Consider the following 25,204-nt stretch of genomic DNA (forward strand, 5'->3'; position numbering starts at 1 on the left):
GTTATAGAATCATAAATACCGCAAGACAATTGAAAACGTGATGGGTTGGAGTTCAAATAGGATAACATGCATATTAACCAACAATTTGAAATGAAATAATTTTAAAAGGTAACTAACAATTTCAAATGTGAAGAGTAGATGTGGAAGTTGAGAGGAATATATTTTATAAATTAAATTAAATGTGAAATGCTAGAAAAATGGAATTGGTAGTGGGAAGATGCGTGAAGGCTTGTTGCTAAAAATCTCTTCTCAAATTTATATAGATATAGATGTTTATGCACAATTTCAGTCTGAAAAGTTGTTTAAGCAATTTAGGAAAAGAACAAGAACCCTCATTAATATTGCTAAGTATCGCAATTCTTTCTAATTAAAAGAAAAGAAAAATGTGATTATAAGTTTGGCATGTCAATGTGATAATGCTATATGACTAGTTCTCTCTCTCTCTTTTTTTTTTTTTAAGAAAAAAAGAAAAATAAAGGAAAATCCCTATGGTATTACTATTAATGGTTCCTGTTTGACAAAAGCAAATTGCATTATTTTTGTTATAGTGGATATAAAATTTTAAAGACCTTCAAAATCTGCATGGAGCTTCTCAACACACCAAAAGCTGTTTGGCATGCACGTCAATTCATTATTGACTATCAAAATTAGATTCTTTTCTTATGTTTGTCTAAGAGAACTGGTCATCGAAAATGTTCTTTGTATTATAAAGATGCATAGATTTATTTAAGTAGCAATGAAGAAAAATTGTCGCTTTTCTTACACACATAAAGTCCAACAAGGCCTATATTCCGAATGAGTGAAAATTTACAGTTTCTTACATACATAAAATTCCAACAGGCCCCATATTGTTATTGAATATTGATTACTATTTACATCAATATCTCTACGATAATAAAGCGAGGGCACGTGATTTGGTGTAAACAATATGTCGTCACTTTTTATAATTTCTTTCCTATCCTTCAAATAATTTCTCATTTCAACTCAACCACCGAATACACGTTTAACATAACAATTGCTTGTTTTTTTATGATTTTTTTGTATTAAATTTTTTAATTTACTACTAGATTTTGTTGTCAAATAATGAATCTACATTCATTAGTTTAACGGAATTTTTTTTAACACTTGCACACACTTCGAGGATGCATCGATCACTAGTAATTATAATTCCCGCAAGTAAAAGGATTTCTATCAGCTTTTCACTTGAGGTAAGTGATTTACATTTTTGGACAAAACAAAAATTATTTGAGCCTGACAAATTATGTTCTGAAAAGGGGCTACTGGACGGAGAAAGAACAAAGTTCTATCTCGTGAATTGCTGTAATGGGAGCATGAAAGTGGCTTTATAATGCTAGTCCTCTTAATGCATGGATCCCAGGCGGCAGCGATGAATCCTCAACCGCGAGCAGCATAAAAGAATTTTGCTTTAAGTACTAATCCTTCCAAGACTATTTCTGTAGGAGAATCCTCATGGTTTCTTTCCAGGACCCAAATTGACAGGACAAGATTCCAGCACTATTAAGTGAATTTGGTTGTCAAATCCACTTTAGAGTCTTATCCTTTGCCTAGTCCATTCAAAACAGCAAAGTAGATTCTGGGCCAAATTTGACGCCACCCTAACATAAGGGCCACAACAAATGCATTATCTGCAACTTTTCATGTCTTCAAAAACCAAGGTAGATTTAGTAGGTGAATTCGGTGTGGGTGAAGTCCACAAAGAATGGACTCTACGGGTTGGATTGCCATTTTTCTTCAAAAAATTTTTAGGTTTCCGTAAACATATTTTCTAACCACTCTTTTACTGCATATACATCATATTGCTACGGTACATTTTTCTATAAAAGCTCCAGAAAACAAGCGTCATACTTCAATACTTTCCTTTGATAAAAAGGAAGACATCATCAAGTCCTGTAACATCATTTGAAGTCAAGTTGTTTTATTCTTGTTAAAAGCAATGGACCAACACATCAACAAAGGTGGAGATATGGATGCTGTTAATTTCCAGTTGTCATCCACACACATAGTTCCAGATAGAGATTCTTTTGCTCAGGCAATTGATAGTGAATATTTTCCTAGGCCTTAGTAGTTAAATGGTATACCCTATGCCCAGACCAGAACAACATTCTTGTGGCTTTGTTCTAATATCAGATATTTTGATCTGGATGTGTGTTAGTCCAACCTTTCACATAATTACACAAGAAATGAGGCATTAATGTGAACCAGTATTTTGTCAGTCTGAAAACCATTTTTAAGACTAGGCGACCTTGGAAGCCAAGCAATTGGTTAAAATTTCCCACTACTGATTCTAGTTTTCAAACAGGATCCAAACTAGTTTTCTATGTACAATAACTACATGCTTGTTCTGCTATTCTCAGCTTACCCCAAGGGTGCTTTTATTCAGAATTCGCACTTTCTCAGCTCAAGTTAAAACAGATGTCAAAACCAACAATGAATACCGAAAAACTTGCCTTAATTAACCAAATCAGAAAACTTGCGCAAGAAACCCACTGTAGCTTGGTGATGCTATGCTACTGGTCTTAAGTGTAGAATTTAGAAGCCTGATTTGATTCTCTGTCTCAATTTCGTTTCCAAATCCTCCGTTGACGGAATCTTCCCACCATTCCTCAAAATTCTCGACCACCAGACCTTTAGTTCATCCTGTTACGCGAGCACGTAGAAAACAATTGGTCTCAACACAGAGATAGATTCAAGAAATCTACCATTAACAAACTAAATAGAAAATTCAAATGGAAATGAAAACCCAAATAGTACCAAGCATCAGATACCAAATACAAAAGTGTTAAATATTTACACCACCACAGCCGAAATAACATTTAGCTCACATTTTACTGCATTATCTGGGATAATTGCAGAAGAGAAGTAGAGAAACACCTTAATTTTATTTAAACCATGTAAAATCAGTTAGCATACTGAATGAAAGTCATAACTGTAATGGTGGCTTAGATGCTTTTGAACACAAATATAGAGGGAATTTACCTCTAAGAAGTCCTGATTGGACACATACTGACTCCCAACCGAGCATTTAATACCTCCAACACTCACAGAAATGGAAGTTTTAGAATCTTTCACTGGTTCCCCTGCTTGCTCCACCGTTAATACACATGCCAAAGACAAGAAAGGGAAAGTGGTAAAGTACATAAGATAAATAAGTACCATCAGTGCTTATAAGCAATAAATGGTTTCCAAAAGTAGCATCCTGAAACAGATTTCCCAAAATGCAGTTTCACATATGGCATACCTGTAATACAAGCAACATAGTAGCCAGTTCCACCTAATCCTGCTTCCCATTTACCCAGTCGCAAGCGCAGGAAAAGACCTTCCAAATGTAACAGTGAGACATCGGAGTTTATCCATCTGAAGCCAAATGAATGTTGGTAAGAGGAATGCATTCGCCAGGTAACATAAAGAACAACAATGTATTTTCCTACGGTAACTGAGGGGCCAATTAAAAAGATGTGCATAAAACCAGGGTTGGCCCAGTACCTTAGGGGAGCTCCAAGTATCTCTTTGTTTAGGTTATTGAAAATGTTTTTTTTTCTCCTCTACATCTGTTTGCATGTTTAATTTTATGTGCCAGGCTGTAGTGCTGAAAGGGCCTTGAGGACATAACATACATCATCAGCTTAAATCATCCCAAGTCATGATCTTGAGATGGCATGGGACATTGCATGATGTAGTGTAAACTTTATGCCCTGTCCAAGTTGAAGTGGCATGGGAAGAATGCATTCTGTAAACTTATGCACATGACAAGAACAAAAATCCATGGCAAGTTCTAGCCAACAGAGTAATATTTGACAAATTTATTAGCAGGCAGGTTTTCCATGCTTTGCTTACTTGAGTATATCTGCACGAGATAACTGAAGCCGCCTCACGGCATCAAAAATAACTTTTGGTACTTCTTCAATCCGCTCGCTAACCAAATTAGATAAAGGCAGATTCTGATGCTCTATCAGTTTCTTCTTCCCAGAATTTGAAGTTTTCCGTTTCTCAGTTTCATCTGAACCCAAATTATTGCCAGAAAACTCCTCTGGATTGAACACCAGGTTTCTGAGGCCAGTGTTCATAGAAGGTTCTTCTCCACTGCATAGACCAACTTTAAGATGGTCTCCCTTGTCAAGAAAGCACGCCTTTCTTTGATTGCCTGAAAACAAAATTGGTTTACTAACATTCTGACACTTAACAAAGGACATCTTATTCTCCAATTGATGTTGCCTATTTGAAGTCACTACCGGACAGGTAATGGCCCAATGATCAATCTGAAAACATCTAATGCACAAACATGGTGAATCTTCAGGCCAATTACAACTGCTCATATTTATCAGAAGATCCTCAAGCTCGGATTCCATTACCTCTGAACAGTCTTGTAAATTATGGCCACTTTTACCACAGTAAAAACAAGTTGCTGCAGTGAAATTTGCATCTTTTTTAGCCTCTGAAGGTATGATGTGTTTGAGGGCGTCCACTCTCCTAGCAAATGTAGAGGCCATTGCTTCTGAACTCTCGGGTCCTTGGGAAGGTAAAGTAGATTGAATTTTAAGCACAGAATTTGAATGCTTACGTTCATGTATCTCCTTAAAGCCAAGAGAAAACTCAGCACTGGCAGCAAATGTCTCCAAATTCTTAACCAAATCACCTGAATTCCCATTTACCCTGGTATCTGAATGCTTTTCCTCGATGGGAAAACTCAGACTTTTCTGATTTTGAGTGTTGGGCCTTTCACAGTCACCTAGACCATCAATGGCCAGACAATTATCTCTTTTGGAGTGGTTTAAGTTCAATGGAATGCTATTTGTTTTGGTTGAAAACCGGGTGATCCATAAGCTACCTAAAAGATTGTTTTTGTTAGACAAGTCATATGTTTCTCTACCATCAGATGCAACTTGGGTGTTCGCATTCTCAGCAGCAGTCATCTTGTGATGACCTAGAGAATTGGATGAACTTATCCCAGTGTTACCTTTACAAAATTCTTGGTTACTTGGAGCTTTATCCTCTGCAGAGTCGGTGCTGAATTCATTTTTAATGGGAATTGCAGATAAATTCCAAGCTTGATCAGACTGACTGACTACACATTCAGTTGAGGATGGGAGGATCTTTTCATCTGCCATAAAAATGTGACCCAAAGACACCCGATTCTGTACAGAGGAGTTGATCGAAGAACGTTGAACATTAATTTTGTCAGCCTGCACAAGATTCTGCAATCTTTCTACTGAAGAATCATCTCTTGATACTTGAGTTTCTATTAGCTTCACACCGGAACGGTACAGGGACCTAAATATAGTTTGGAAACCCATATTTTTGCTTACAGACTCTTGATGTTCTCTACATATCATGGTTTCATGAAGAATATCTGTCTGTTCACGACTCGAATGTGCATGGGTGAGACCAAGAGATGGAACTTCTTCATGATTAGATTTAGAGAACCCGTTCACCATGTTTGATATCCAGTTCATGAAAGATCTATCATGTTTGATTAAAGATGTTGATTCTGGACATCCATCTGTCTGCTGCTTGACTCTTTTGCTCTCACAAATTAACTGTTGATCAAACTTCCATCTTCTCTTGCCAAGTAATCCAGTGCTGGTACAGCTTTCCACACTCTCTTGGCTGTCATCTAGATTATTTGAGAATCTTCCACCGATATTGCTATCAGATAAAGCTTTCTCTTTGCCTTTCAGTGGACATGGTTGCTTGCTTCCATCGCCTGGAGAAGTTTCAAGTGGAAGAGAGCAGCCCCTGAGAAGTCTCTCTTCATTCTGCTGATATGCATCTTTTGTCATTGGATGCTGCAGATCATTTTCAGCTGTGTGTTCTAGCTTCTGCAAAATAGGCACCATAGACCCATGTATCTTGCTCTTGTTTTTTCGCTCTTCTTCAAAAGCCCCCTTCACTTCCTTGTTAGGTTCGTCAAGATACATTGATATCTGTGGTGGGGTAATCTGTGCTTCAGATACTGTTTCCCTGTGAACTTCAGCAGCTGTAGTCACTTCTTCAAGGAACTGCCCACCATTAACAGCCTTGCTAACAATAGGATTAAAATCATTCGAAATTCCCATATTAAGATCCCCAGATAAGGCTTTGGTTCTTGCCATGTCAATATTGGAACCAATAGGACCTTGCAAAAAATGATTTGGCATTAGCAGAACTTCAGAACTATTCCCAACAACAAAAGGTACCAAAAGTGAGAGGAAACAAATAAAGAAAACTATTAAGGAGTGCATTTCTTTAATTATATTTGTATGAGTTAAGATATAAAAAATAATTCAAGCAATTAGCATTACATTATTTCCTTAAATTCATGAATTACTCAGAACATTTCGATATGTATACCTGTATTCTCTTGACTTCTTTCAGCCATAATAGCAATTCGCTCATTGCATGGATCACATGATTCTTTATCATTCTCATCAAGATAGCCAGCATTTTCACCTCTTTCTTTAACTAAAATGTCTTTCTCAATTTTCTCTTCATCCATTTCATCTCTGCTCTCTGTCGATTGACTCTTAGTCAGTTCCTTAGAAACAACCTCTATATGGATAATGAAAATAAAAAAGGAAGAAAAGAAAATTGAAGCGAAGAAGGATTCAGAAGAGCTGCAGAAATTCAGAAACCTCACTTGTCTCATAGCAACTGATATACGACAAAGAAAATCACATACCCATATTTTGTACATGGCTTGAACCAATTATTGGCCTGGCAGTGCTTCCAGGAGATTGACTCAAACTAGCTCTCTGCACAATCTCACTGTCCACATGGAATGCTGCCTCTGAAATAATGAAATTTTCCTCCATCTTTGTCTCATCATCAGTTCCATTGCAGCTGATACCTTGAGATAGTGAAGGAATCCTATTGCTTGGTCCCACATTCCACAAAAGAAAAGGCTTCTTATCTGCTAAGCTGCGCTCAGCACATTTGACACTCAAACCGCTGTGCGGGGACCAAATTAATTCAGACAGGGAATTAGATGCTGCATATGTCATGTCGATTATTGATGCTGCATTTACACCTGCACCAGAATTTTCCTTCAACTTTGTCCTGATGCAGTTACTGGAACATCCAAGGGAAAGCCCCAAATCCATGTCGCCATTGTCAGCACTCATCACACTCAAGAAACTGTGGTGGTCAGTTAAATCTGAAATTTGACAAATTGATCCAGTCAGACGTGACAGTTGGGATCAAAGAAAATAACATTTGTACAATCAACTTCTATCTGTCAGCAAGTTTCAACACCATTACAGAATCTGTTTACAACCCAGGTTAACAAATATTATGAGGTAAATTCTAGTACAACTTAATTATACTTCTGAAGTACCTCTTACATGTCTTGCGGCGAAGACACTGGATGAATCTAACTGGTACACTCCTCCAAAAGCTACATATAACTAATTCAGGCCATATGGAGGGAGTTCATGATAACATACGTAACATAGAATGACACTAAACTAGACTTATTGGAAGAGGATCGATGTGGCTAACCCCAGACATCAGTGACAAGATTCTCATTCAGTTGTATATTCAGAAAATATAGGGTCAGGATGTGGATATAAATTACGACATAGAGATCTAAAACTACTAGTACTTAAAACTATATAACCAAAACTTGCAAAATGTACTCAGGTTTGCTTAGGTAAATCCTTGGTGGAGGCACGCACTAGATGATTTATCAGAAACTACAAAATCCAGGGTCACTGGAACATGAGTCCTAACTGATTCTTGTGAAACCCTCGATTTAAAATCCGTGACAAATTGTTCCAGAATTTCATTCTGTTTGAAAAATCAAGTTCAAAAACCAACTTGACTTGTGAACATCTATATTCCAGACTTCAATCATTCAGCAAGATGATAGTCAATGGCTACAGTTTTTTGGCTGTAGAGCCATGCTGATAAGCTCGCTTATTATATTTGCCTCCCCTTCTGAAGTAAACCCAAATAGGTAGTCTCATAACAATAGTTTGGAAGTTAATTCTACATTTCAAATCATCCCACATTGAATATAGCTTATAATTTGACAGACAGCGATAGCCATAGCATCGCTTAGTGTTCGAGTAAATTGAATACAGCTTACAATTTTTTCAAACAACCAAATTGTCAAGTAAATAATGCTGCTATTATCTGGATTTTAGTCCCTATTCAAGGAAGCAATATCTTTTTACCAAATTGATCCAAACAGGATGATTCCTTAACAAAAAGCAGCCCACAACAGCAAGTTGAAATAATTCCATCACTGATGCAGTCTGTTCAGTAGTGAGGAAAGAACTAGTAAAATTTTGATTATCCAATACAGGTAACACCCAAGATGAGTTGCATAGAATTCTCTATCTAGCACAAAACCATACTTGGAACATATACCCCAAGCTCGAGATAATTTTCATAGCTCTCAATAGTCAGACAACAATCAAAGAGAAGAAGACAACAAAAGCAGCATTTTTCTGTAGCACTCACAAGGTAGGGATAACCACTAATCCAAACAAGAAAACAAGCCAAGCCCACGAACCTTTCAATCCTGAAATTGATGTAAAAAGCCGTTTCCAGTATTACACCGTCCAGGAAAACAAGGACTTGATTAGCTGCTCAAAGCCTCAAACAATGGGGTACTTGATGATTTTATGCGTACAATAAAAGCTTAAAGTCAAAAAAGCTTGCACAGGCGATGACGTTTTTTGAGAAACTCAAACCAAGATACAGAGACGGATAAAGATTCTGTTGCTGATTACAATGTAGGGAGTGAATCTCACTCGCCTGCCTGGCGTCCTACTAATCCCAGTTGGAACTTGGAACACTAGAAAACAAAACAAGAGAAGGTCTGAATTCTGCTGCTCCCAACTTCATCAAACCAGTGGTTCATCAGATGCCACGTGGACCATTGCATGCCACTTGCCACTCTGTGAGTTAACATGGGATTCTTTCTTTCTTTCGTTGAGCAGTATTTGAACCTGCTTTCCCCTTGTGATTCGCAACTAATCTACATCTGGGAAATTTTAGCAGCAGAAGCATATTAGGAGCTCTCATGCTGCCATTTCAAGTAGTCGTGTGAAAGAATCACGTAAGTAACTCTGATGCCATTTTTGTACGATGATTATTATGATTATTTACCCGTTTTAGCAGTAGTAATCACCCCGAGCCAAATCTCAAGAAGAAAGTAAAGTACGACAGAATCATATTATTGACCTGTTTTAGCAGTAGCAATCACCCCGAGACATATCTCAAGACGAGAGCAACTACTACAGTAGTAATAGTAAATTGAATGTAGTCTTCTGTCACCCTTTAGGGTCGAGAGAAGGTTCGCTGAGTCAAAGTTCTACTTGTGGACTAAATTAATCCGCCGCACTCATTTGTGGACTAAATTATTCCGCACCCTTTTTTGAGTCCACCTACGTGAAAATGCTTACTCTAATTCTAATCAAATAGATACAAATATAACAATTTCTAAAATTAAGAAGGTGGGTTATGCATGAATTTGTTTTTGTCATTTAAGTCGTACGTACGTAATTTAGTATAAAATTTTTATAATTTTTTATATATGATAATTTAATTTGAATTTTGAATTCAAATTTTATGCATTCAAACTATCTCGTACATGTCCTGTTCGTGTAACAAAATGTTTTCGGCATTTTGTGAAGCCGCATTTTATACCGCTCGAATGCTGATCATACAAGATATGGAGAAGTCAAAGGTGAACTATTAAGATGAGGAATTCTGAATTTGTTTTATGTTAATTTGTTGTCACGGTAACAAAAAGCCAAAAAAAAAACCACAAAGAGGAACGGATGAAGGTAACAAAATATGACCATCTTGATTATGATTATTATGGTTGGAGTTTACGATTGACCAAAAAAAAAATTATCATGATCCCAAAAAAGACTATATTAGTATTTTTTTTTTTTTAAGAGTGACATGTCCCAATATTTGTTTTTGACAGGATTAACATCTCTGCTTTAATTAATCATGTCCCAATAGTAGGGGTAGGCGCGGGTCGGGCACCCGTCCCATTCACCATTTGGCTGACTTGACCCACATCTTGCGAGTCAGCCAGCGGGTACCCGTTGAGATAGGGTCGGGCCAGCAGGTACCCGTCCCGCCCCATTTATCATTTAATTTTTAAAAAAAATGATTTATACCAAATTAATTTTATATTTTTCACATTCATTTAAGATTTAATAAATTTTTTTTTTCTAAAAAAAGATTTCCCACCAAGAAACAAGCACGTGAAGAGTATATAAGATAAAGGAAAAAAATTAAAAAAATTCAAAATCAATAAAAGTTTGAAATAAGTAGCACAATTTTTAATATATATGTTCAACACATTAATTAAATTTTTTCTATAAAATATAAGATCATGGTCTCTACAAATGAATCTTGTAAATAAACTATAGCCTCTCATATTTGTAATGTAATTTGTTCAATAAAATTACTTATTTAGTTTTAACTTATTATTTTATAATGTGTGTATAAAAATAAAAAAATATATATATGCAGGGCGGATCGGGTACTCGCAGTTTTTAAATAAGGAAAACCGCGATCTTGGGCATATATGTAGCAAAGCAGTTTTTTTTCCGGAATTTCAGCGGTAAATTGAGTATTTTCTAGTTATTTTTTTTTTTCTATCAAATATCCAGATCGTTAGTTAAGGCACCTTAATCATATTCAACCTAGCACACGAATTAATAATTACTATCATCTCTTGCATTTGTACACTTTTCTTAATTAAATTTATTTTTTCGAAAATTAACATCTCGATCACATTTTAACAAATATCAAAGAATCCTTACTCTATTGAATTACATTTCGTGAGGGGAGGACCGTCAAGTTCAAGGTTCATGGTTCAAATCCTTGATAGTTGGGGGTGGAAAGAGTATAAGGAGGATTAAAAGAAAAGAATCCTTACTCTATCGTAAATAAATCATGCCAAAAAAGTAATTTCATTTTCCAGTTGTGATATGTTATTAGTATTATTTTGCTTACAACTTCCCATCGGGGATAATTCATGAACATATGCAAACGGCACATTGCAAAGCTTTGATGGGCAATTTGGCAACTTGACAAGAAAGACGAAGAGCAACACAAGAATTTGGAAAGCTTGTCTTGTGTTTTTCTACTCTAATCTCAAAAGAATGGCAAGACAATTATATGTAGAAAAATCACTAAATATGGTCGAAATTGAAGGTTGGAACACAGATTGAAATTCTCTTCTAATGCAAGCCTTAATGTCAGAAAAATTTGCAGGTCTTTTTTTTTTTTTTTTTTTCCTGAATCCTTTTTTCTTCTTAAGCTCATCCTTGAAAATGCAGTCAAAACATACGGTGGCGGAGTTAGAAAAAATTCTCAGTGTGGGCAAAAATAACATTAAAATTTTTTACCAACTTTTCTTTTTTTAGTTTTGTAAGCAGAAAAATATTCATCAACAAGTTGAAATGAAAAATCTTTTTTAGCTTACTTCAAATGAAATTTTGTGGTTCATATATCTTTTTAGAATATTAGTTCATGAATCAAGTTAGAGGACCAAATGATTCTTTCGCTTCCTTCGTAAGAAAACTCCAAAAGTACACTTGAGATTATATCAAAATTCTACGGGCACTGTAGAAATTTAAGGAGGCTCCACAATCCTCACCTCAAACATATACATACCGTTCTGAGAGGGGACCAACATTTTCCCATTATCCTAAGAGTTTAATGTCCAATCTTTCACTAATATTAACAACCAGACTCACTAAACTAATTGGTTGGGGGTTGCACTGTATCTATCCATCTATCTATATCTAATGGAGACAACTCAGGAGAAATGAACCACGAATTTGATGTTGTAGAAGCGTCCGCAAACTAGGGTTCTTTTTCATCATAAAGGGCTTGACAAGCTTTGCTGCTTTAGGTGTTTCATCATCATAAAGGCCTTGTTTTGAAAACATTCCATCAAATATCATGTCCAGTTCTGGATGCTTGTTGTGATCGCAGCTTAAACAATGCTGACAATTACCCTTTGAGCTTTATGCTGATCCGTCATCCAAGAGGTGGTTGTTCCCCATCTAATGGACAAAAGATGATTTATGACCTGATTACCGGAAGACTCGTAGGAAATCAGAAACACCTAAAGATCTTTTACAACATTAGCTGTTTGGCTTGGGATTTTCCTTGAATTGGTAACAAAAGTTGGCATGAAAGAAGAGATGCAACTGACTAGAGTAGAGGCTCGAGATAGAGACGAGTACCAAACTTTATTTACATTTCGTCTTAACAATTCATTGATCAAACAAGTCTTTAACGGAGTAATGCTTTATTATTTCGAAGTGATGACTTTTCTTTCTAGGTATAGAGAGTAGAGGTTATGTGACTAGGCTTTTTTGTTTTGGAAGACTATTGAGTCCATAGATTCTTTTCTCTGGTAGGCACCGTTTCACTTTGGCTTTGAAGGAAAGAGAAGGAAAGAAAAGGAAAGAGCTCTAGTGAAAAAGAAAAGAAAGGAGAGTAAAGGAAATTCGAGTCCATCCATCTTATTTGGATTACGGAAAGAGGGTAAAGAAAATCATTATGCGTTAGTTAGTTACGTTTTTGTTTATAGTTTAAAAGTTAAATTTATAAACATATCATCGGTATTTTTTATAAAGAAAATTTCAAAAAAATTTTTAAAGTAATTTTGGTGTCCCTTCTCTCGATTTCCACCCACTTTTGGACAAAAAATATACTGATAAAAAAAATAACTAATACTTATCACTCCCTTTTTCCTTCCAATCCTTTCCTCTCCCTCCTAAAAAATCAATCAAACAATAAAAAATTTTATCCTTCGATTCCCTTTTCTTTCAGTCCCATTCCCTCGAAACAAACCGTGCCTAAAATTAGTGTACTAAGGCTGATAAATCTACTACATCACTTGGCTCTTTGGCACTTTGGTGCAGGACTACAAAAGTTCGATGGGTCAGATTCATACCCATTACATCTGTTCCACAACATGATCGGAGCATCATCATTCATTCGTCAAATTGACATGATTGAGCCCGTTTAAAAATTTTAGTTGGACTAATCTTCGGTCTTCACTTTATTCGGCCCAATGTAAAATATTCCTGCGTGCTGCATGCACTGTGCCCACTCCCATTATTAATTGCAGATATCCATAGCCCAAGGCAACCCAAAAAAGGGGATAAATTGCCAGGCAGGCAAGAGGCACCAGAATCTTCTACACTTTCGGTCAAGACGCTTCTGCTTCGGCTACTGCAATTCAGTCGGAGTTATATATATATATATATATATATATATATATAGTAGAAGTAAACCCTACATAGGGTTTTAGTAGCATATAATAATCACCGTCACGCCCCCTTCCTGGGAGCTTTAGAGAGGTGAGATTTTGGTTTTGCACAAGCCATCCAACCCAGCATATATGCTACTAGTACTACGATTCTGTTAGCTACGCACTGCACTGGTGGTGTTGGGTGGCTTGTGCAAAATCCACAATCTTTTCCTCTTTCTCACTTTATTTTTTTTTTTTATAATTGTCCAACGCGGCAAATCCAGTGATTGTGAAAAAGGTAAAGCTGTTTCAGTATTTTTTTTTTTTAAATTTTTTCTGATTAATGTGTGTCCAGGTGAGTTGTCGGACTTGTAGGTTTGAAGGAAGCAGGATGATTTTGACGGCATAGATGTTCCATTGATTTGTGGCCTTTATTCTATAGGTACTGATAAATTTGGAGTCCGGCGCTGTTCTGTTCTCTGCTTGTATGACGGGATGTACTTTTTAATAGTCCCTATCTCTGTTAGTGGTGATTATATTTTGTAAGCAATAATCGGATGCATTTTGAGAGTCGAGTACTCAATTCAGAAACATTTTGATATAGATTCAGTCAATCTTCTTTTTTCTGATCAACCATTTGAACAAATTGTGTTTTGTAAGCTCATCATTTGCAGATCAGCTAGGCCATCTGGTTCCTTTGCTGCGGCTCTTTTTTCCAAGAAAATTACGACGAAGAAGGATCCGGGTTGTTTACCTGGAACCGCAGACTACAGTTGACAGTCAGACCTGGCCCAGGAGATTCAAATTTGCATAGGACGGCTCGGGTTTTTTTTTTTTTGGAGACTCTTATATGATAAATCAAGAAATTAATTGTGTGGTGCGATCGCAGCAGGCACCGGCCCCTAATCCGACGAAGACGGCTAAACTTTTCTTTTCTATAGAACATATTGTTCGCCACTATACACGCATTTCAACGATGAGATATACGTATGTCAAGATTCACAGTAACATCTTTCAAGAACAAAACAGCTGCAAATAACTCTTCCCAAAAAACGAAAAAGTAGGCAGCTGCAACCGGACAACGTTTGCGTATTTAAGGAAAAGGTCCTACGGTTTCCGGGAATACAACTAATTTCCTCTCCTCTCCTCCTGTCAGCTCTTTGGCCTGCTGCAACTAATTTCCTCTCCTCTTGCCAGCTCTATGGCCCGCTGCAACTAACAGAACCTTTCCAATAAAGCCTGTGTGAAGTCCAACAGCCACTGCCGCTCCACCGATAGCTACCCACCTCCAATCAATTCCACCGTCATTCTTGTGGCACTGGATGTCCCTTCTGTTAGCTTTTTCTTCTTCCTTGCGATTTGGCTCTAATAAGGCGTAAGCGCCCTCATCAGAAGAAATTCTTGTGGTGGTCCTTGCCATCAGAGCACACCTGGATGGTGATTCTTCTGACCTCCTCGCGATCTGGTATGCTCTTAAGCCAGCATGCAATTTCTTAACAGTTCCCCACATCCCATGACGTACACCAAGTTTAGCCACGTCCCTGGGGATCCCCATATCTTCATAGTGGACTAGCATCACCTCACATGCAGACAACTGGCCATCCCCTTTAAGTGAGTGCACTACACCCATATCATGAAGATCAAATTAGTAGACGCGGTCAATGAATCTCACTGATGTATGAGTTACCCGGCAGTACTTACCAGGCTTAATAATCCAGCTGGAAAAGTATAAATCAACACGTCTGGGTCTGTCTCTTCTAGGCACAGCTGGATGCGGTACTCCCTGGTGATGCAGCGAACAGAAGTGTCATGAAGAAGTACCAATATTTGCAACATGGAGCTAAATTTATGAGAAAAATAAGTCAGCAGTTCATAGTGTCGTCAAACAGCATGAAGTTGCAAACTAGAATTCCCCAATAATATGCAAATTCATACCTTGGTTACACAATAGTATGTTCCCCCAGCTTCCCATATCCTTCTTCCAATAATATATTCTCTGTCACTGCAAAAAAAGGGAAACTGCATACCAGAAGCACAGAAGAATCCCATCAGTTTAGAAACTATTTGACCAGATGAGAACTTATGATAATTATTGCAGTAAAACTGATATGGGCCTCATCATCAACAAACCTTTTTAGTCCAGCGTACTATCATGGTCCCATTAAGGGGGCACTCCTCCAAGATTTCGACAGACAAAATCATGGGATCCCATTTAAGACGGAACTCATCATCCCAGAAGAAATCTCTGACTAAATCAGGAGTTGCATCTTCAAAGACAGTTTTGCTTCTAAACACTACAGGGCCAGTCTAAGAGACAAGATTCGCTATCAGGTAATGTTTTGACAGTGTAAGAATGTATTGGAGAAAAGTATGAACTCTTTCTTTAAATTGCACAAGAAACATAAACACATTGTTTCTGTAGGACACCATCAAAAGTTCAGGATGCAAGTGACTTATTACATGCTAACACTAATGTATGGACACATTGACCATGCAAGGCAATCAACATCTTTTTATCCATGGTTTTTCTTGCTAGTTGACAAATATCAGCAGTACATAGACTAGCAAGGTGCTCTCTTTGGGTTGAAGGAGAACAATGGAATCAGCTTATTGCATGGTTGTTCCAGATGAATACCATTTTGCTGAGCTAATAGATGCAGCCCAATTTCTGGAACATTTTCCCCCCTTTTTTGGCTCATCACTGTAAAACATTCTAGTTCTATCCCAAGTCACATCTACAAAATCACAGAGAAAGTTGAAGAGTTCCGCAAACTTCCCAAAAGATTAGCGGCAAAATGGCAATGGGAAACAAAGTTTACAAGTCCAATCTATTTGAACCACGTTGATTAATCAACGATATACGCTTAAAAAAGCCAGTGACAGTAGTCAACATGCTCAATGTTGATGATAGTCAACAAGAAAAATTTGACATCAAATGGTGCTCATGCAGACTGTTTCAGTGTGTTAACGAACTAAACAAATATTACTTCTAAGGACAAAATTAAGGAGGAAGAGTTTAAGTTGGGAATACACACGTAATATATCTAGATTGAGATCCAATTTTACCTCAGCCTCGTAGCGCCAAGCTCGGTATGCTAAGTTGGGAGTGGAGCGCTCCATCATACTCTGCCAAGCCATCTCTCCATCTTTTCCATCAAGAAGATGTAGCAAGTGTGCCAAATCATTCTCCGTGACAACATTCTTGTCTGTCTCAAGTGTTCCAGCGGTTGGCCTTCAAAAGACACCAAGACAATATTATGGAAAAGTTCTTTAAGCAAGGTCAGAGATTGCACACGCACTAACGATAGGGTAAAAGTTGAAGGAAGCCAAAAATAGTAGATATGTGTAGTTACAGGATCCCAATTCCTTATTTGGTAAAGATAAGCCAGTATGCCTGAGAGATTGTGCATCCAAACATAAGAGAATGTAACTTGAAATTTTGAGTGTCTTCTACAACAGATAGAGCAGTCATTACAGGATAAACACGACCAGTAGAGCGGTCACTACAGGATAACTAATGATTCTCAGATTTATGATAGACAGATCTATAACAATGTCACCAGAACTTTCCAAGTGATGTTTAAGGAGGACTGAACTTGCACATAAAATTACCTAAATCTTTCTTTAATTCCATTCAACACTAAGTGCTATCTGAAGATGAAAAGAAAGCAAACACAAATAGGCACATACAGAACTTAGTGAACAAAGATTTCTTCTTCCTCTCAAGACCTGAAATGCCACTAAACCTTCAACTGTGATCACACAAGTAAACCTATTAACTAATTAAGCAGATAATTAGAACAGAAACATAATCAATCAACTCCAATGCTGTTCAACAGAGAGAATCAACAACAAATTTAAAGAGCACAATTCGGCACACACATAAACCTAATCAAGAAAAAAAGCTAAAAAATTTCAAAACTTCAATAAAATCGCAACATGCATTACCACGATAATTATTACCGTCAAATGCGCAAAATTCTAAAAAATAAAGTGATTGCTTTTAAATCTACCTGATATCATCACTGCTAGATCTAGCCTCAACAGTCTGAGCCGAAAGCGATGGAAAATCCACAGCCGGCTGCTCTACCTGAGCCGAAGCCAAAGAGAAGTCCTTCCTAATCCTGCCATGGAGCTTAGACAAGAGTTTACGGGTAAGCGAGAACGCGGAGAAGGCGGTGAAGGCGAACCAAAGCTGGCGAGCGCCAAAACCCGCAGGAACGGTCCAAGCGAACCGGAACTTAGACCGGAGACCGAGAAATAGCAGTCCGGTCCACCTAGGCCTCCACGACCAGCCGATAAAGAGTCCGATCGTTACCGCGAGCCAAATCGGAACGAGGCAGAGTAAAACGTCGACGAACGTTTCCAATACCGTCTGTGACCTGAACATATCCCTCACTGTTTGGTTGAAAACGTCCATTTTTTCCTAATTTTTTTGGAAAATTTTTCTTCGGAAAACGGATGACGCTGAGGCGAGGGAGAATTATTTAAGCCATGGCTGGACGGTGGCGCAGAAAGGAGGAGGAAGAAGGCGGAGGTGAAAGATATCGGAAATGAATTAGTTGGGTGGGGTCCAGGCAACTGGGTGAGTTTTATGACGTGGACGGAAGATAAGCGTTGATCTGGATTTTAGTGTGGATAAGGTTTTGTGGTGGGCGCGTGAAGGAAACTGGGGTTGGTTTGACAGAGAGGAGAGCTCTCTCGTTCAAAATTAATCTGAAGTATAATAGGAGGGGGAATTTATCCCAATGCAGCCTTTGTTGAATTATCATTTTTTGGAGAAAAATTTTTATATTTTTCGTAAGCACATATTCTAATCATCATTTTATTTGATATATATCAAATTATTATAATATATTTTTATACAAAAATTTCTAAAAATAACAATTGAAACGGGATGTAACTTTAAAATCCTATGGAACAAACTTTGGTAAGTTTAAATTTGATTCACAAGAAGGAAAAATTTTCAATTCTTGAATATGACTCACTAATGCAAGGTTCATTATTAGAGCTTAGGGCTTAAAACAAGTTCGGCCCATGTTCACAATTTAATATATAATTATATATTTAATATTCGTATGTTATTATATAATTATTTGTAAACTATGAATTTTTTTAGTTATAATATGCATAGTTTCATATATTGTTATATATACATTATAAATACTTGAATTAGGTAATTATTTGGACTTGACTTTAATCGAGTATCCCTTATAAGACCTAGATATGACTCACATTTATTTCGAGCCTAAATCTAGGTCCAAATTGTATCAAACTTAGTTAAACGCAAAACTTACCTCTATTTTCTCCGATTGAGTGGACCGGACCGAGTTCAGATAGACCTAACCCCATTAACATGGTAAGAAAAAGATAAAGTCAATGCACACACTAATGGAAAGTTAGTGCGTTTTTAGGTTAATAAACTCCTATATACAAATCCTTCTGTATTTGTATATACTTTTCATAATTAACTTTACTTTTTAAAAAATGTTAACACCTAAAAATTTGTTCTTGACATCTTTATCTTTGTTTTTTTTTTTTCTGTGACTCTATTTGCCGTGATTGGAATTGTAAAACTTCTGTCCATTTCAATTTAGGGACCTGGTTGTGTGAGATCAATCCCTTGGAGTGATCAGCTCAAAAATTAATCTGCCTCCAAATCTTTTAACTGTTCCGAGCACGAGAATCCTAATCCTAAATATGGTAGAAATTGCCCTCGACCGCGGTCTTGCGCGTGGCAAGATTTATTTATTTATTTATTTTGCTGTTGGTGGGCTGGGTGCTGGAGGGCGTATTGCTCGGATAGCCCATAAAAATTTTTGCCACGCGCAAAAATTAAGGCGCAGGCTGCCTTAAAAATTGTTTTATACTTTTTTTTTTTTTGAGAACAACGTGTGATTTGTGATATCGCTACACGACTTAGCAAATGGAGCTATGCGCGAGAGTTACGCGTGGTTATCAGATTGCTGCAGCGACGGAGTCAGTGCACAATAAATATTAGCTCAAATTTAAAATGTATTGGTTCGAAAAATTTTTAGTATAATTAATTATTTGTTATAAATATGTCAATTAATTTACTTAATATTACAATTTTTTTTTAGAAAAAATTATTTACTGCTTGTGATTAACTTCATCATTTTATAAAATTATATAGAATTTTAAAATATGCACAGGGCTACAAGACGTGCGCATGACTGTACTATCACAGAAATAGTCATTTTGTTTGTAATTCATATTATTAGGCGTCTAAAAAAGTTCAATGTTACGTAATAAAATATACTAGAAAAACAAAGTAGTTTTCCGTAATATATTTTGTTTCAAGGTTTACTTATAGAACTGTAGGAGCAATTGTAAAGATTTTAACACTTTCGAGGAGGAGTTGCAAAATGCAAAGTTAGAAGGAATATTATCAAAATTCAAGGTAACAAGCAATACTAGAAAATCAAAAATTTTGTAGGCTATTCTACAATTTTCAAAAAATGTACAGAAAGAAGGTTGCCGACGCTAACGACCTAATCTTCTCTATGTACAGAGCCTTTCTCTTTAAAATTATCCAAGGCCACATTGGGGTTATGACCATCACCAATCTAGCTGCCAGTTAGTACAGTCCCACCAGCTTGGACAATGTCAAGTTTGCCACCAATAACATAGTACCATCTTTTATGTTCCACCACAGGGTATATTACAATTGGAACATATTTGTAAGTAGTTTTTTTTTTTTTTCTACAAACACCTTCTAAGTTTAATGGCCTTCAGAAAACTAGAATCTTTTATATTTTATAATTTGGCAAAATGAGTCAAAACCCTAATGGAAATTAATGACCATCATTATAATTTTTTTTCTTAGATTTGTGGTGTATAGGCAAATTGCAGGTTAGAGAGAGAGAGAGCTCAGTTAGCTTCTCAGATTAAATTAATTTTTGAGAATTGCAGGTTAGAGAGAGAGAGAGCTCAGTTAGCTTCTCAGATTAAATTAATTTTTGAGAAAAATTTGCATTTGATCAGAATTGTTCGTCGAGAAATTGATTTTCTACATCATGCTGATGCAGGCAAATATGTTATTGGAAAAAAAAAAAAAGAAAAAGAGCAAAAAAAAAAAAGAAAAAGAACAAGAGGGGTTGTAACACATCAAGCTTTTTGGCTGTCGTAACAGCTTTTAGATTTTGTTGTGAAGGAATTTGTCTTTCAAGCCTTCAAATGGGCTTTCCTTATCTTTTCAAAATTTTTGGTGTTGAATGCTTTTTAGAGTTTTGAGTTTAGTCAAGTCAGGGAAAAGTACATAATCAATGTGTTTGAACTTTGAACAAAACCATCTTTCCATAATGTGATTGCTTTTATTGGAGCATATAATACGGCTTTGCCCCTTTTTTTCTTTCTTGTACATAGTCCACTAGTCTATTCCTACTTCTCTTTTCTTGAACAAGCACCTCTATTACGTAACTTTGACTCATGCAAAACACACACACACACACACACACACAAAGAATGGAATTTTTAGGCACACATAAGACTGCCTTTTTTTTTTTTTTGGTGATTATGTTGATGTTGCGGACAATTTTCAATCAATAATTTGGTTCGTTGAGAAACTTCAAATCAACTTCAAGAATATCTATCCTAGGGAAACCTTTCAAATCAATATTCAATTCTTCACACCAGCACAAAAGTCTTGAGCTAAAGGGAAGGCTTCTACTGTATCTACAAAAATCATTGGGCACTCATACGTACACATTAATTGATTTCTTCGTTGCCATACACAAGAATATAGAGAGGTTTGTCTTTGTATCCGTGTGTATAAAATGGTGAAGCAATTTCTACTTTTTTTTTTGTACGGGTAAGTAATTGCCAAAACAATCAACAAGAAAGGCATAAAAAGTAAAGTTTTGTCGACTAACGCCATCATTCACATTGGTTTTGGCAACTTCATATTTTTGCGTCATTGCAATGATCAGAATTCCAATCAAGATGGTCATGTTGCCCCTTTTCCTATGGAGATTGTAACACGGTCATCTGAGCTGCAATCATAACAACTGAATGGGGGTTTCAATGATTACAGAATTCTATCATTTTGGGTTCCATGGTTGAATGGAAAAGTACTTTAGTGATCTTTCTGTGATTACTTCACATTAGAACTACTAGCTAGAATTGCCTTCAAATTGACATTTCATTTCCTGTACCTACTACCTAATTTAACCAGTCTCATATTTCAGCAATCTAATTACCCCTAAATAAGGATGCTTCATAAGTTCATAGAAAAGGGATGGTGCATTATTATCTATGCAGGGTCAAATTACTGTAATTTCGTCTCTGTGATCTAACTTATCCCACCTAGTTAGATGATCATGAAATCTTATCCCTTTCTCGTCTCCTCTTGAAAAAACAAAAAAGAAAAACACTCAAGAAGGTTGGATTAATAGGTTTGTATTCAGATTTCTACAGTGTTTTTTTTTTGTTTTTTTTCCGCCCGGCAACTATGCATCTGTCAAGACATGCCTCGAGCAAATATTAAACATTAATCTGAAGTCCTAGATGTGACTACCAAATTCAGGTCAATCAAACTTGGCATCGTTCACATATCAATATTCTGATCATGATTAGATTCACAAGGCAATCTATTCCAGTCTTCGTGCAACATCGAAGCAACGCCAGGTGTTACCAAGTTTCAGGTCAAGAACTGAAAAACACGCAAGAATTAATGTTATGTAACAAGTGGATGTGACCCCAGGGCTTAGAATCTGAACCGCACGGTAGCAGGAAGGGAGGGGCCAATGGCTAGAAATGTCTTGAACAAACCCACATGGTAATGTAGGATTTTCATGTACTTATGTCCCACGTTGTAGTAAAAGGATTAGATTGGGGACAAGGCTAGAGGGATTGCTATGATGGCTGTCTTAAGGTAAAAATTCAAAGACACCTTTGATTGATTGGAAATCCGTTAGGATTTCTTTCACTGCTCTAATCTCATGCAAAGATAAAGTGAATTAAAGGGATCTTGCTTGACTCATATTCTTTGTTACCGTCTGCAAGCAAAGTCCTAAGTCCAGATGGATAAAGATTCAAACCCTGAAAAGATGAAACCTAACTTTGTTAGCTTTTCCAATATTATTGGTTAGTTTATTTTCTCTTTAGTCATATATTCACACGAACCATATTGCCAGAGTTCAACGAGTTAGGTGAAAAATGTAAAAAGGATACCGAGGACAAAGGTTGCATGTGGAGGCTAGCTCACTTCAAAGAAGAAAATGTACCCTACATTTTACAGCTAATTTTCGATCCACTTCTTTATGATCCATTTCTTTTCCTAAGGAAAGCAAAACTGCACTATATTAGTAGCATTTAGACACGGAAAAAACAAAAAGAAAGATTGGGATTGCCATCATCCATCAGTTAGCTTAGCTTGACCAACTACTAGTACTGCTGTTTTCCACATTACTTCCTTGCGCCTAATCTGTCTCCCTATCTTGATAAATAGTCCACACGCATTCTAAACCTGAAAAGTGTGGATTGATAAACAACTGAATTTCCTTTTAATGTCACTTCTACAATGCATTAGAAGAGACTAAGAACAACGAAGAAAAAAAAAAAGAAGAAAGAAACGGATTAATTGCCACCAATGAAGCATGACTTGTAGATTGAGCTAGAACACACTACAACTCTAGTCTTGTTCCACAACACTTAAAATCTCTTGCAACAAAGCTACCTTGATCAATTGGGTACAGCAGACAAACAAGGTTAGAAATTGACGAAACAGTTGGTGCCTGAAAAGTTTTCTCAAATCACTTCTAAAATGCATTAAAAATGCTTGCAGCGAATTTTTAAACAAGAAAGCTCCATTCTAATTATTAGAACTGATCAATCAACAGATGCCGTTTCTTTGAATTTAATAACCTTAGTATCCCTAGCTATGCAGTATGCATCTGTGTGTGTAATTGTCTTTTGCTTGATTCAAATTCAAAGCCTACCTGCAGACATGGCTGGAGGTTGCATCAAAGCAGACATCCGCAGATGACAATGATAGCACTTAGGTAATATGTAAGATGAGAGCGTGGAGGAGCCTGCTATTCAGTTGACTTGATTATAACAAGAACAAGAAGCTTTGAGTTGGGGGGAATGAAGCCTGGTCCGAGATCATTCATCAGATGATGTCTGTCCCAATTTCTTGGCTTCAATGAATGGTCTCGAACCAGACAGCATTCCCCTCAACATTTCAAGAGAGAGAGAGAGATCAGAAAGGAAGAAGATGTTTGATTTTGAAAGGGCCATGCATTTGGTTCGATATTCACGGGGTACTACTACTTATATACGTAGGATTTAGGAGGGTTGTGTTTGGAAGTCAGACAGATGCAGTTTTTCTCTTTTCTTTTTCACTTTCTACACCTTCCAACCCATGCTTTACACACACTATATTATAAGGTGGTGTGTGTGACTCTTGATATTGAGCAACCTATGATTCAATAAAAGTCGGTAATTACATTGTTGGACTTGGTGTGGAGGAATGAAGACAAACAAATTGGGCACTTTTTAGCATCATTTTCAAGTTAAGGGGTGGCAGCAAGTCAAGACAATTTTTGGCTGTCAATGAAGGGAGGCCAGACCAAGTTAGAAGCCCTTTTTACAAGCAAATGTGGCATCAAAGCCGGGACTAGCAAATTCTTTACTCTACTTTCTCTATCCTATAGCGTTGAGGCATATGTTTAATTTCCTAACAACTTCAATTGGTAAAAAAAAAAAAGAAAAAAAAAAGAATGCATCAATTCTTGCTATAGTTCCTATGGATTCTACCACTATAAGGCATTAATAAATTTTGAGTACTTTTTTGGAGTAGAAATTGGAGGAAAGGAGAAGTGGATCTTTATCAATAAAGGTTTTGTGCAAATTATGTGATTCCAAGCTTCAATTGAAAGAATACAAAAGTTTGGCTAATTAAAGCTTGGCTGAGCAGGACCAACAAAGTTAAAAAAAGATTTGGGAAATGGGAGTGAGACACAAAAGTTGAGAGAGAAGAAAAAAGTGTTCCTAAGTGACAATATTAACTGTATTAGATTATTTTTCACTGTGCTCAATTAACTTTGACAGACCAAAAAAAATGATTGAAAATAAGTGGGCACACTACTATTTATTAAAAAAAAAAAAAAGCATTTCTGTGAAAGAAGTCATATACACGTTTGTCGTATAGGGCCATAATCAAATTTAGCCATCACAAATCAGACTGCACAGAAATGCCAGCCAAAATTGATCATTATTATACTGCCGACGCTTTTTTGTTGCTATTAGAATTATGTGATCAATAATTTACAACACGTTTAAATCAAAGAAATATGTACAGAAAATATAGTGAAGCTGAGGAAAGTCACCAATGCCCATGTTGAAATATTGAACAAACAGACTATTAGAGCTAGCCTTGTACAGAAAGAAAAAAAAAATGTTGACTTCTGGCTTCAGATATTTTTAACAATGCCAATGAAATACATACTTTACCAAGGCTATGAGTAGACAAGGAAAAGGCCTATTGTCATTCATGGGGCAAACCAAGAATACCTAGCGGAGAAAAAAAAATAGTTTCAAGACTGCTATTTTCAGTCCAAATTCCCCAGGAAGGAAAAGCTAATTCCATCCCTCATCCCAGCTCATCTTCACCCCTCCTTGCCAACAAGCCACCGTCCGGAACGTGAGAGGGGCCAGCGCGGTTGGGGTTTGGTACGGTCCGATTCGATTATCGTAAAAGTGATACACGTAAATAAAATATTTGACATTGATTTAATGTAACATTATGACGTATTTGTATGTCAAAAATTTAAATATCTACAATGAAATGACTTGATGGAATCACACAAAATAGTACTGAATCTATATCCCGCTAGAAAAACCAAGAGTTGGGTTTGGACTTTTTTCCATGGTACTGCAATTCATGTGACATTGACTCGAGCATTTGTGCATTATCCAATAAACCTAATTGATTATGACAAAAGT

At 36.7% G+C, this 25,204-nt stretch overlaps 2 protein-coding genes and 1 long non-coding RNA gene across 7 annotated transcripts; 1 reads left to right on the plus strand and 2 right to left on the minus strand.

The window, feature by feature from the left end:
• Positions 1-1,141: 1,141 nt before the first annotated feature.
• LOC113734224 (uncharacterized) lies at positions 1,142-9,284 on the minus strand. 5 transcript variants are annotated; one of them, XR_003459237.2, is made up of 8 exons: positions 8,513-9,284; positions 6,677-7,150; positions 6,349-6,546; positions 3,856-6,133; positions 3,260-3,375; positions 2,998-3,098; positions 2,469-2,658; positions 1,142-1,616 (listed from the first exon to the last, which is right to left on the minus strand). XR_003459237.2 is itself a non-coding variant. In XM_027260630.2 (7 exons), exons 2-7 carry the CDS (start codon positions 7,116-7,118, stop codon positions 2,551-2,553), a joined length of 3,243 nt encoding a protein of 1,080 aa, XP_027116431.2. In that variant the 5' UTR covers positions 7,119-7,150; positions 8,461-9,284; the 3' UTR covers positions 2,265-2,550. The 5 variants fall into 5 exon arrangements, 4 of the variants coding, with proteins under 4 accessions (XP_027116431.2, XP_027116430.2, XP_027116432.2 ...); XM_027260630.2 differs by lacking the exon at positions 1,142-1,616 and having other exon boundaries at positions 2,265-2,658; positions 8,461-9,284; XM_027260629.2 differs by lacking the exon at positions 1,142-1,616 and having other exon boundaries at positions 2,265-2,658; positions 8,513-9,282.
• A 4,153-nt stretch (positions 9,285-13,437) lies between these two features.
• On the plus strand, positions 13,438-13,870 carry LOC140037557 (uncharacterized). The gene is made up of 2 exons (XR_011841464.1): positions 13,438-13,535; positions 13,680-13,870. It is a non-coding gene; the product is annotated as an uncharacterized lncRNA (long non-coding RNA).
• Positions 13,871-14,152: 282 nt separating this feature from the next.
• LOC140037556 (uncharacterized) lies at positions 14,153-17,932 on the minus strand. The gene is made up of 6 exons (XM_072081937.1): positions 17,251-17,932; positions 16,304-16,469; positions 15,368-15,544; positions 15,173-15,256; positions 14,939-15,020; positions 14,153-14,857 (listed from the first exon to the last, which is right to left on the minus strand). The coding sequence occupies exons 1-6, from the start codon at positions 17,655-17,657 to the stop codon at positions 14,412-14,414; spliced, it is 1,362 nt and encodes a 453-aa protein (XP_071938038.1). The 5' UTR covers positions 17,658-17,932; the 3' UTR covers positions 14,153-14,411.
• Positions 17,933-25,204: the final 7,272 nt, after the last annotated feature.

Source organism: Coffea arabica, chromosome 3c, assembly GCF_036785885.1.
Source record: "Coffea arabica cultivar ET-39 chromosome 3c, Coffea Arabica ET-39 HiFi, whole genome shotgun sequence".
NCBI lineage: Eukaryota > Viridiplantae > Streptophyta > Magnoliopsida > Gentianales > Rubiaceae > Coffea > Coffea arabica.

What these genes read in the sequence shown, in the direction of transcription:
- LOC113734224 (XM_027260630.2), bottom strand. Translation starts at nt 7,118, where the DNA reads ATGAGTGCTGACAATGGCGACATGGATTTGGGGCTTTCCCTTGGATGT. An exon ending in CTATGTTGCTTGTATTACAG is followed by an intron (nt 3,099 to 3,259) that starts GTATGCCATATG and finishes TGGAGCAAGCAG; the next exon opens with GGGAACCAGTGAAAGATTCT. An exon ending in CCAATCAGGACTTCTTAGAG is followed by an intron (nt 2,659 to 2,997) that starts GTAAATTCCCTC and finishes CTCGCGTAACAG; the next exon opens with GATGAACTAAAGGTCTGGTG.
- LOC140037556 (XM_072081937.1), bottom strand. Translation starts at nt 17,657, where the DNA reads ATGGACGTTTTCAACCAAACAGTGAGGGATATGTTCAGGTCACAGACG. An exon ending in CTTGGCGCTACGAGGCTGAG is followed by an intron (nt 15,545 to 16,303) that starts GTAAAATTGGAT and finishes CTTGTCTCTTAG; the next exon opens with ACTGGCCCTGTAGTGTTTAG. An exon ending in TAGTACGCTGGACTAAAAAG is followed by an intron (nt 15,257 to 15,367) that starts GTTTGTTGATGA and finishes TCTGGTATGCAG; the next exon opens with TTTCCCTTTTTTTGCAGTGA.